Source organism: Pan troglodytes, chromosome 10, assembly GCF_028858775.2.
Source record: "Pan troglodytes isolate AG18354 chromosome 10, NHGRI_mPanTro3-v2.0_pri, whole genome shotgun sequence".
NCBI classification, from domain to species: Eukaryota; Metazoa; Chordata; class Mammalia; order Primates; family Hominidae; genus Pan; species Pan troglodytes.
Window position 1 is genome coordinate 105,490,316 of NC_072408.2, and position 12,299 is coordinate 105,502,614.

Here is a 12,299-nt window from a genome sequence, read left to right on the forward strand (position 1 = left end):
TCATTTTTTTTTTTAAGGCTCTCCCCTTGTAGTATCTTTAATTGGTGCACTTTTACGTGATTTTCCCAATCGCTGGGAGTACTACCTCAAACAGCTTCAGAATAAGCAGTTTAAGAGAATAAGGAAATCTTCGTCTTATGATTATGAGGCTCTAGATGAAGCCATGTCTATAAGTGTTGAAATGCTCAGAGAAGACATCAAAGATTATTACACAGATCTTTCCATCCTTCAGAAGGACGTTAAGGTGCCTACAAAGGTAATGGGATCAATGATCCTCATCATTGGGTATTTATTGCATGTAAGCTTTGATATAGTACTGAGCATGTTGTTACAGAGAACCTTGGAAGGATAAGACGCAGGGGACTGAGGTGGTGGGGTGTTGGGTGTAGAAGTCCCTCTGCTGTTAGCTTCCATTAAGGGCTTTGTGTTGAACTCAGGAGTTAACCTATTTCTGTGGTTCTAGTGCAGCTGAAGAAGCATCCGACTTCTCTTTCTCTTTTCTATCTTGAGGAGTAGTTGAGTTTCTTCTTAAGAAATGGAGACATTCTTACTCAGGGCTTTAAGATACCATTTTTTTGTGTGTGTGATAATACCTGTCTACAGTCCTGGTCATTGTACTTTTGTGGCATATTAAATACTTACAATGATTCCTAGGTGTTATGTATTCTCTGGGACATGGAAACTGAAGAAGTTGAAGACATACTGCAGGAGTTTGTAAATAAGTCTCTTTTATTCTGTGATCGGAATGGAAAGTCGTTTCGTTATTATTTACATGATCTTCAAGTAGATTTTCTTACAGAGAAGAATTGCAGCCAGCTTCAGGTACTTGCATCTTGGTTTACTTTTTTTTTTCCTTTTTCCTTTGAAATAATTTTAGATTTATTGAAAATTTACAAAATAGTAGATAGTTTCTGTGCATAAGTCCTTCACCTAGCTTCCCCTAATATTAACATTTTATATAACCATAGTACAGTTGTTAAAGCCAGAAAATTAACATTGATACAATACTGTTCACTAACCTACGTGTTCTTTTTGTGGTCCAGGCCAATTTAGGATCCCGTATTGCATATGATTGTCTTGTTTCCCTACTTGTCATTTTTTTCCGTCTCCTCAAATCTGTGAAAATTTATTAGTCTTTATCTTTCATGGCCTTGTCACCTTTGAAGAGTACTGGCTAGTAATTTTGTACAGTATACCCAAATTTGGTTTTGTGTGATGTTTTTCCTGACTAGATTGAAGTTATAGATATTTGGCAAGAATACCAATGATGTTGTATCTTTCTCAGTGGCGTCATAGGCTGAGAGTACTTGGTGGTTTTTAAAAAATTTTTTGTAGAGATAGTGTTTTGCCATGTTGCCCAGGCTGTTCTTGAACTCCTGAGCTCAAGTGATCCACCTGTCTTGGCCTCCCAAAGTGCTGAGATTGTAGGTATGAGCCACTATTCCCAGACTCCTGGTGTTGATATGTTTTATTATGGGTGATGTTAATGTTGATAATTTGTTTAAAGTGGTATCTGCCAGGTTTCTGCACTGTAAAGTCATTATTTTGTGGGGAGATTCTCTGTATATATATATGTATTTTTTTTTTTTTTTGAGACAGGGTCTTACTGTGTTGCCCAGGCTGGCATGCAGTGGCTCACTGCAATCTTAAACTCCTGGGCTCGATTGGTCCTGAGTAGCTAATTCCCGAGTAGCTGGGTCTGCAGGCACATGCCACCACACCTGACTGATTTTTTTTTATTTTTTGTAAAAAAATTAAATATACGGATATCTCTCTATGTTGCCCAGGCTAGTCTCGAAGTCCTGGCCTCAAGTGATCCTCCTACCTTGGCCTCCCAAAGTGCTGGGATTACAGGCGTGAGCCACCGAGCCCGGCCTCTCTGTACATTCTTAATAGCTTTGGAAGCTGAAGTTACTGTGATGCTTAGGTTATAAAATTGTTTCTGGCTTCTGAAACGTTTCATTGGGTTGCAGGATCTACATAAGAAGATAATCACTCAGTTTCAGAGATACCACCAGCCGCATACTCTTTCACCAGATCAGGAAGACTGTATGTATTGGTACAACTTTCTGGCCTATCACATGGCCAGTGCCAAGATGCACAAGGTAAGATGACCCATTTAAAAATTCTTTTATCTGACTTCCCTTTTTCCATATGTATTACAAATAAGTGCTTTTTTTCTGTTATTTTTTGTCTTGAATTTTGTTCATATTGCTTTCCATTTGATTTTTTTTTTTTTTTTTTTGAGACAGGGTCTCACTTTGTTTCTCAGGCTGGAGTGCAGTGGCACAATCTCAGCTCATTACACCCTCACCTCCTGGGCTCAAGTGATCCTCCCACTTCAGCCCCCCATGTAGCTGGGACTATAGGCACATGCCACCATGCCTGGCTAATATTTTTGTATTTTTGGTGGAGATGGGGTTTCACTATGTTGCTCAGGCTGGTCTCAAACTCCTGAGCTCGATGTGAGCTCAAGTGATCCACTCGCTTCAGCCTCGCAAAGTGTTAGGAGTACAGGCATGAGCCACCGCGGCTGGCTGAAGATTTGAATTTTTATGTAGTTAAATTTACCACTGTTGTTGTCGTTGTTGTTTGGTATTTTGCTTTGCTGTCCTGTTCATAAACATGTATTGTTTTATTAGTATAATTTTTTATTAGTAAAAATGGGATTATAGCTTGCGTAATTATTTTTGTTTTTACCTGTAGTGATTAGAAAAGGTACCTTAGTAACTAGTAAATGAACCACCTCAGAATTAATCCTCTTCTTACTAGTAGCTTTCCTTTTTGGGCAGTATGGATTTGTTTTGTAAGCTTTGAGAGGAAATGGATAGTGGAAAAGTATATTCATTGATTCAATAAATATTTATTGAGTGCTTGTTATGTATATTGCTCTTCATTAAGAGGATAAAGCACAGGCACAAAGTCATTGCTCTCACGAGTTTATGTTCTGGGAGGAGGCAGACATTAAACAAATTTATTATATTTCAGTGGGTAGTTAAGTGCTCAGAAGAAGGACAGAGCATGGAAGGGGAAAGAAAGTGATGATAGAGGGGTAGAATCATCATGATTTGCTTATGGGTTTGGTATGCATTATAAGAGAAAGAGAAGAATCAAAGATGACTCAAACCCCAGTGGAAAGAACGGAGTCCATGAACTGAAACAGGGGTCTTTGGGAGAACAAGCTTTTTCCTGCAGAGAATGGGGATGGTTAAGAACTCATTTTGGATATATTAAGTCTGATATACCTATTAAGACATCTGGCTGGAAATATTGAATAGGCAGTTAGATATATGAGTCTAGAATTCTGGGGAGAATTATAGATGAAAGATGGAAATAGGGAATTATTAGCACATAGATGGTATTTGATTGAAGTCATGACTACCAAGTAGCTACTAAAAATGTTTACATTTGGAAAACCATATGTACTTTCAGTAAATTTTCTATGCTCAGGTATGTTATTTCTTGGTTATGATACATAGTAAATTGTTGTAGTTTGTTTTTTTATCTAGCAAAATATATTTACATTTAATAGTGTATATTGGAATGATGGTATTCCAATAAATACTTGTGCCCTAATTTACTTAACCAAACTCTAGTTATTGAACCTTTAGGTTTTCAGTTTTTTTGGTCCTTATGATGTAATGAGCATTCTTGTTTATCTTTGTACCTATGTTGTTTCCTTGGCAAATTCCGAGAAGTAGAATTACTGAGCCAATGCATCTTTTTAAAGCTTTTGACATGTATGATAGTGTGGCAGGATTCAGTTTCTCTTTAGCCTTTTTTCTGACTTTAAAGGTAATGGTTGATTTTCATTGGAAAAACAGAAAAAAATGATGAAAAGGAAAACAGAGATCACAACCATTACTAATGCTCTTGTGTATAGTTTTCTAGATCATTTTGCTGCTTCTATAAACATACTTGTCCCTTAAAACCAAATGGGATCATAATAGAAATAGTCTCATATATTGCTTTTTACCATTTAATTACATTGAATGGTCATCTTTTCATGTCATTTATATAGAGTGACATGATTTTTAAAGCTGCATATTATTTCATTGTATAGCTACATTATGAATGGCCAGTTGGTTGATGGACAATTAGATTGTTTAAGCATATTCATCTGGTTATTTTCTTAGGATACTTTTTTATAAGTGGAATTTCTGGGTCAAATAGTATGTGCAGTTTAAATTTTAATACAGATTGCCAGACTGCTCTCCAGAAGGGTACCCTGTTTTACATGCCTACCAACAGTGGTTGAAAGTGTTCATTTCCTCTGATTCTAGCTAATCACCTCCTCTCCTCTCCTCTCCTCTCCTCTCCTCCCCTCCCCTCCCCTCCCCTCCCCTCCCCTCTTCCTGCCCTCCCCTCTTCCTGCCCTCCCCTCTTCCTGCCCTTGCCCTTTCTTTGACAGGATCTCACCAGGATGTCACTCTGTTGCCCAGGCTGGAGTATAGTGGCATGATTTCAGCCGAAATCACTGCAACCGCCACTTCCTGGGCTCAGGTGATCCTTCCACCTCAGCCTCCTGAGTAGCTGGGAGCACGGGTGTGCACCACCACACCTGGCTAATTTTTGTATGTTTTGTAGAGTTGAGGTTTCACTGTGTTGCCCAGGCTGATCTTGACCCCTGGGCTCGAGTAATCCACCCTCTTCAGCCTCTCAAAGTGCTGGGATTACAGGTGTGAGCCACTGTGCTCAGCCCCAGCTAATATTCTTGTTACTCCTTTAGTCTTCAGAAATCTGATACTTTAAAAATGGTAAATTTTTCTTGTTCTACTTTGATTACCGGTGAGATTTTGGCCATCTGTGCTTTTTGTTTTGTGAATTGTGGCTCCCATCCTTTGTTTGCTTTTACCTCCTTTACCTATTTTTTCTCTTGAAGTGTTTTTCTTTTTCTTACTGTTTTATTAGAATTTTCTATAAAAAATAATTTTCTATAAAAATAAGGACTGAAGCCCTGATCTATCATATGTGTTACAAATAAGTATTTTTTTAAAACTTCTTTGGTCTTGAGTTTAATTTGTATTGCTTTCTACTGTATTGAAGATTTGAATTTTTATGTAGTTAAATACACTTTTATATAGTTAAGTGCAGTTTTTCTTTTTGTTTGATATTTTGCTTTGGGGTCATGTTTACAAAGATTTCCTTCACTACAAGCTTACAAAAATATTTATTTTTATTTTCTAGTATTTTTAAATGTTTTCTATTTTCTATTTAAATTTTTAACCAACTGGAGTTTATTTGGAGCTGAAGTATGAGGCCCATTTTATGTTTCTTTGGAACTATGGATGTGTTCTTTCTCACTAGCTTTTGCATCCTTTAAATTCTAGATATTTACTGTTTCTCTTAGCAGTGTGAGGTTAATGATGTTATACCTAAAATTTTTTGATCTCTAACAGTGCTGCTGATACTACTTTTTGTTTTTTAAAGGAACTTTGTGCTTTAATGTTTTCCCTGGATTGGATTAAAGCAAAAACAGAACTTGTAGGCCCTGCTCATCTGATTCATGAATTTGTGGAATACAGACATATACTAGATGAAAAGGTATATATATTAACATGAAAAATTAGTGCTAAAAAGGAATCTCATTTTTTTTTACATTTAATTCTAGATTTAATGATGGGAATGAGCAGAATAGAAGGGGTGAAGAGAATAGAAGGGGTGAAGATAATTTCCCTCCTTAGATTTTTGGTTATTCTAATTAATTTGCTTCCTACCCTACTGGGAAAGTAGGTAGGTTTGAAGTTTAAAAGCTAGGAAAATAAGATGTTCAGTGGTTTTTTTAAAAAAAGAATGTATTAAGAAATGTGTTTGATAATGAGATTTTTACCCTATGTTTAAAAGTCAGAAGAGGATTACTATATATTTGTTACTTAATGGTTGGCTGTTCAATTTTAGTTCATATAAAGAATATTTCATTTAAGCTTTTAAAGTGGCAAGATCACAGAAATGGAAAAATGTCAGATCGTGGCTCTGATTGTGTTTCTAAGAGATTTCAGTTTATTTGTAGGATTGTGCAGTCAGTGAGAATTTTCAGGAGTTTTTATCTTTAAATGGACACCTTCTTGGACGACAGCCATTTCCTAATATTGTACAACTGGGTCTCTGTGAGCCGGAAACTTCAGAAGTTTATCAGCAAGCTAAGCTGCAGGCCAAGCAGGAGGTCGATAATGGAATGCTTTACCTGGAATGGATGTAAGTAGGTTAGGAGAGAAACCAAAGGGAGTGGTGCGCTAACTATATCATTATTTTTCAGGTGGTGAATACGATCACTCCAGGAGGATTTAACTACTTTCGAAAGGGCTGGAACTTTTAATAAGCATTCTTACTTATTGAAAAGTTCTAGAGAAGTAAGCATAGGAGAAAATGATTGTATTTTCAAAGAATCCCTATAAATAGATGCCTGTAAGGCATTTGGACAAATTATCCTAAGTATTCAGTACTAAGTGCTTGACTTACTGTAATTTAGTATAGTGGTGAGGAGCATGGACTTTGGAGCCACAGAACTGGGTTTGAGCCTCAGTTCTAAAACCTAATAATTCTGTGACTTTGAACAAGTTACAGGTTTTTCTCTCATATGTAAAATGGAGATAACAATCCTTTGAAATAAGTACTATTTCCATGAAGATTTTAGTTATTTATTTATTTATTTTTGAGACAGAGTCTTACTATGTTGCCAAGGCTGGAGTGCAGTGGTGTGATCTTGGCTCACTGCAACCTCTGCCTCCCAGATTCAAACGATTCTCCTGCCTCAGCCTCCAAAGTAGCTGGGATTATAGGCGCCCACCACCATGCCTGTCTAGTTTTTATATTTTTAGTGGAGATGGGGTTTCGTCATGTTGGCCAGGCTGGTCTCAAACTCCTGATCTCAAGTGAGCTGCATGCCTCGGCCTCCCAAAGTGCTGGGACTACAGGCATGAGCCACCACGCCTGGCCTTCTGTGAAGATGTAAATGAGATAATGGCTGTAAAGTAATTTGCACTTTCCTTTGCACATATAGTCCTTATTAAATGACCACTGAACCCTGATTATTCTGTCTCTTAAAGGAGTCTCTTTTGCTCTTACCTTAATCTTGTAAGGAAATGTATAATCTTACCTTTCCTTATAAAAAGGAAAGGATAGCTATTAATACCATCTTTTTAATGCCTGTTATAATGCTACATAATCAAGTTATTCTATTTAATCTTCAAAACAAGTTTATAAGGTAAATTTATTTTATTTTATTTTATTTTATTTTTTTTGAGACGGAGTTTCACTCTTGTCGCCCAGGCTGGAGTGCAATGGCACGATCTCCGCTCACGGCAACCTCCGCCTCCTGGGTTCAAGCCATTCTCCTGCCTCAGCCTCCCGAGTAGCTGGAATTACAGGCATATGCCACCACGCCCGGCCGATTTTGTATTTTATTTTAGTAGAGACAGGGTTTCTCCATGTTGGTCAGGCTGGTCTCGAACTCCAGACCTCAGGTGATCCACCCGCCTCGGCCTCCCAAAGTGTTGGGATTACAGGCGTGAGCCACCGCACCCGGCCTAAATTTTATTTACCTTATAAAAATTTAAGTACCTAAAATTGACCTCTGATTATACAAATGAGAAAATTGAGGCACAGAAAGATTTGGACTTGGCTAAGTTCATGTGACTTGCTGAATGGGATTTAAACCTTGGATCTTGTGGCTGGGCATGGTGGCTCATACCTGGAATCCCAGCAATTTGGGAGGCCAAGGCGGGCGGATCACCTGAGGTCAGGAGTTTGAGACCATCCTGGTCAACATGGTGAAACCCATCTTTACTAAAAATACAAAAATTAGCTGGATGTGGTGAATTGTTTGAACCTGGGAGGCAGAGACTGCAGTGAGCCGAGATTGTGCCACTGCACTCCAGCCTGGGCAACAAAGTGAAGCTCTGTCTCAAAAAACAAAAAACAAAAAAAAACCTTGGGTCTGCCTGGCTTTATTTTGCATGCTCTTTCCATATGTCATGCTTCCCTTACAGCTTGAAATAATAAATATGAGTGGCTCTCTTTTCATATGTATAATTTATATCTAAATAGAAGTCCAGGTTGGTATCTGTGATCTTTATGGCATTAGGCCCTCTTTCCAAATAAGTCAGACTACTGTAGGTGATTTTCTTGATTCAGTTTAGTTCAAGAAGCGTTTGAGTTTCTGTACTGTGCTAAGCACTAGCATTTGAGTTTCTCTACTGTGCTAAGCACTGTTACTAGATGTGAGGTCTTTCCCCTAAGGAGTTCAAAATCTCGTAGTGAAGAAAGGAGTTTAAGCAAATAATTACAATATAATGCGATGAGTGTAACAACAGAACTATGTATAAGTAGAGATAGAACTGATAAGTAATTGGCTTGGAAAAATGAGGAATTCAAGGGAGGGTTCCATGAAGGAGAGAATGGTATCTGAGAGAATTAAAATTTTTTTTTTAAGTTAAAATATGTTTAATTTTTGTTGGTTTTATTTATTTATTTTTTTTGAGACAGGACCTCACTTTGTCACTTAGGTTGAGTGCAGTGGTATGATCACTGCTCACTGTAGCCTTGACCTCTTGGGCTCAAGCAACCCTCCTGCTTCAACCTCCTGAGTAGCTGAGACTACAGGCACATATTACCATGCCTAATTTTTAATTTTTTTGTAGAGATAAGGTCTCACTATGTTGCCCAAGCTGATCTCAAATTCCTGGACACAATTGATCCTCCTTCCTTGACTTCCCAAAGTTCTTGGATTACAGGCATGAGCCACCACACCCAGCAGGTTTTATTTTAAATAAAACATTCCTGATTAAGACAAAAAACAATAGTAATAGGATGTAAGATGAAAAGTCAAAGACTAGCCATTTCCCTCCTACCTTCCCACTTTCCAGAGTTGACCATTCCTTAATACTTTCTTGTGAAGTGGAGGTCTCTCTCTCTCTCTCTCTCTCTCTCTCTCTCTCTCTCTGAGAAGCAGCCCCCTAACTTACTGAAGCTAGATTAGATCTGTCTGTATTTGAGAGAACTGTTTGCCCCATATCATAGGATTTGTCACACTTTATAGTGATTATCTGTTTACTTGGTTTTCTCTCATACTAGTCCATGTGTTCTGAAGTATAGAATAGCTTGGAGGTTAAAATAACATACCCTGGCTCTAGACTGCCTGGGTTTGAATCCCAGCTCTGCTATTGATTAGTTGTGTATCATAAGGGGAAAGTTATTTAACTTCTTTTGCCTAATGGTAGTATTTTATAGCATTGTTGTGAGGATTAAATTAGTGTATATATGTATATAAACGTATAGACATACATATAGTACTTAGAACAGCACCCAGTTCATAGAAAGTGCTCAATAAATATCAGTTGTTATTAAGAATAGCATTTAGCATTTTTCTGGTCTGTATTCAGTATAAATTTATGGAAGATTGAATGAACTCATGTTTCAGTTAGTGGCTGAAATAGAATCTTAATACTTGGTCTGATCAAAGGGCATAGGTTTAGTTCTTGTTCTCTTATGAATTGTTGAGTTTCTTCCTGTTTTCTCCCATTGCATCAACTGCATTTCTCCTTGTGATGTTCTCTCATAGAATGGTTAGCTATTTATAGCTTATTTTTAAATTGTGTTTGACTAGTCCATATTCAAAGAATCCTTTATTTGAGTACTAGAAACTTTTTTGGTGTTTACTATAGAAAGGTTTAGGTTGGTATAAGCTTAAATTTAATTGAGTTTCTGTTTTCAATGAAATTATTTATTCACTCATTCATTTGTTATTTGTCTAGTACTTTTGGGCCATCTACTATATATCCTTTATTATGAAAGTCACTTTCTGAGCTTTGAGGAATTGAGTAGTTAGATCAAGCAGACATAAAGAACATTTTAAAATCTAATCCTCTTAACTTTGCTAGAACTTATCTGTTCTTCTAGTTGTCATCACTCTAGTTCTTATATTATACAGTCGACCCTCCATATCCGTGGTTCTACATCCATAGATTCAACCAACCTGGATTGAAAATATTAGAAAAGAAGTAGATGGTTATGTTTGTATTGAACATGTACAGACTCTTTTCTTGTTATTATTTCCTAAACACGATGGTATTACAACTGTTTACATAGCATTTACATTGTACTAGGTATTTTGAGTAATCTATAGATGATTTAGGGTATACAGGAGGATGTGGTGGGTTACATCCTATACCATTTTATGTAAGAGACTTGAGCAAATCCTATACCATTTTATGTAAGAGACTTGAGCATCCATGGATTTTGGTATCTGTAGTGGGTCCTAGAACCAATCCCTCATCAATACTGAGGAACAACTGTACTTGTTTGTTTTATCACTTCTACTAAAGTGTAATACTTTGTAGGCAGGATCTAAATATGATTTACCTTTGTGTTCACTTTTATCACTTGATCTGTCTTGTGTGTGGTTAAGTTTTTTGAAGAATGATAGTAGTGGCACCTTTATGTGTCAGGTGCTGTTTAGAATAGATACCATTACTTCCATTTGACATATGAAGAAATAAAAACTTGTTAGGTTAAGTAATTTGCTCATTTACACACCTAATAAGTATTAGAAATGAGGTTAGGTTTGTCTGACTGCCAACCCTTGATTTCTAAAATAAGCACAATACTATTTGACGTATTTACTTGTACTCAAAGTGACAGGGATGTAATGTATATGAAATTCTGTCACTGCACTAATAGTTTTTTCTGGTTTAAGTATACATTACGTTCCTTTACACCTTATTATTTATTTATTTATTTAGAAACAGACCCTCAGTCACCCAGGCTGGAGTGCAGTGGTATGATCTTGGCTCACTGCAACCTCCACCTCCAGGGTTCAAGCGATTCTCATGCCTCAGCCTCCCAAGTAGCTAGGATTACAGGTGTGTGCCACCATGCCTGCTAATTTTTGTATTTTTAGTAGAGATGGGGTTTCACCATGTTGGCCAAGCTCATCTCGAACTCCTGACCTCAAGTGATCTGCCCGCCTCGTCCTCCCAAAGTCCTGGGATTACAGGTGTGAACCACCATGCCTGGCCCCTTTATACTTTAGATACTATGAGCAGTAATGTAATATCTATACTGGTGGAATAGTTGATATTCATTAGATTGAGATACAAAGAATATGATGTTGCTTTATCTTTTTGGTATGTCTGAATAATTGTAGTTTAAGAGAAGCGGTTTTTTTTTTTTTTGAAATGGAGTCTTGCTCTGTCGCCCAGGCCGGAGTGCAGTGGCGCGATCTTGGCTCACTGCAACCTCCATCTCCCAGGTTCAAGCGATTCTCCTGCCTCAGCCTCCCAAGTAGCTGGGATTACAGGCACGTGCCACCACACCCAGCTAATTTTTATCCTTAGTAGAGACGGTGTTTCGCCATGTTGGCCAGGCTGGTCTTGAACTCCTGACCTCAGGTGATCCACCCACCTTGGCCTCCCAAAGTGCTAGGATTACAGGCATAAGCCACTGCACCTGGCTGAGAAGAGCAGCTTTAAAGTACATCATAATAATGGTGGGCGTTTCCTTCAGTTAGGAAATGAGCATTTTGCTATGATTTTTATTTTAAAAAAGAGATGGAGAATTTTTGAAGGTATCCTTACATAATGATTTATCTGCACATGTATCATTATTAATGTATCAAAGGAAAATGGAAAGTGACATGTTGATTAATTAGATTTGATTAATTTGATTAATTAGATTTCTTCCAACTCAGTGACATTTGTAACACGTGACAGGTTGCTTGATAAAGGGTAACATTTCTCTTACAAATGCTACTTTTGTTATTTTTTTTCTTTTGGTGATCTGTGCTGTCATTTGCATGTTAGTAATCTGATTTTAAGAATTTTGTATTTTGGGGAACATAACCATGTTAAAAGACAGTTTATTTTAGTACTGAAAGAAAATAGTTACTTTTACTCTCATTTATTTAATTTCTGTTCATTTTTTCCCTGTATTTAGAAACAAAAAAAACATCACGAATCTTTCCCGCTTAGTTGTCCGCCCCCACACAGATGCTGTTTACCATGCCTGCTTTTCTGAGGATGGTCAGAGAATAGCTTCTTGTGGAGCTGATAAAACCTTACAGGTAAAACACATCTCTTGAGAAAAATGCAAAGAGGCATGTATCCAGTTTTGTGCAGATCAGAATATGTTTAAATCCTAAAATTCAAGAAAATTGCAACTTAGAAATAACAGAGGAATCCAGCTCTCTTGAACATTTTATTAAAGGTTTCTCTAGAGATTTAAAAGATACAGTTACATGTTTTCCTAATTCTAAACTTACAGGTGGTAAGGAAGTGCCCTTTACCCTGCCAGTCAGTTCCCAG

The 12,299-nt window shown here is 37.3% G+C and overlaps 1 protein-coding gene across 7 annotated transcripts in view; it reads left to right on the plus strand.

Moving 5' to 3' along the window:
- Positions 1 to 12,299, plus strand: part of APAF1 (apoptotic peptidase activating factor 1) — an 89,515-nt gene that overhangs the window by 19,617 nt on the left and 57,599 nt on the right. For all 7 annotated transcript variants that reach the window (XR_010148413.1, XR_010148414.1, XM_003313880.6 and 4 more), the window contains exons 8-13: positions 18 to 256; positions 655 to 822; positions 1,974 to 2,105; positions 5,431 to 5,544; positions 6,011 to 6,195; positions 11,932 to 12,058. Coding sequence is in view for 5 of the 7 variants with exons in the window: in XM_003313880.6 (XP_003313928.4) it covers positions 18 to 256; positions 655 to 822; positions 1,974 to 2,105; positions 5,431 to 5,544; positions 6,011 to 6,195; positions 11,932 to 12,058 (965 nt within the window). In the remaining 2 variants the exon portion in view is untranslated. The remainder of the gene's footprint in view (positions 1 to 17; positions 257 to 654; positions 823 to 1,973; positions 2,106 to 5,430; positions 5,545 to 6,010; positions 6,196 to 11,931; positions 12,059 to 12,299) is intronic.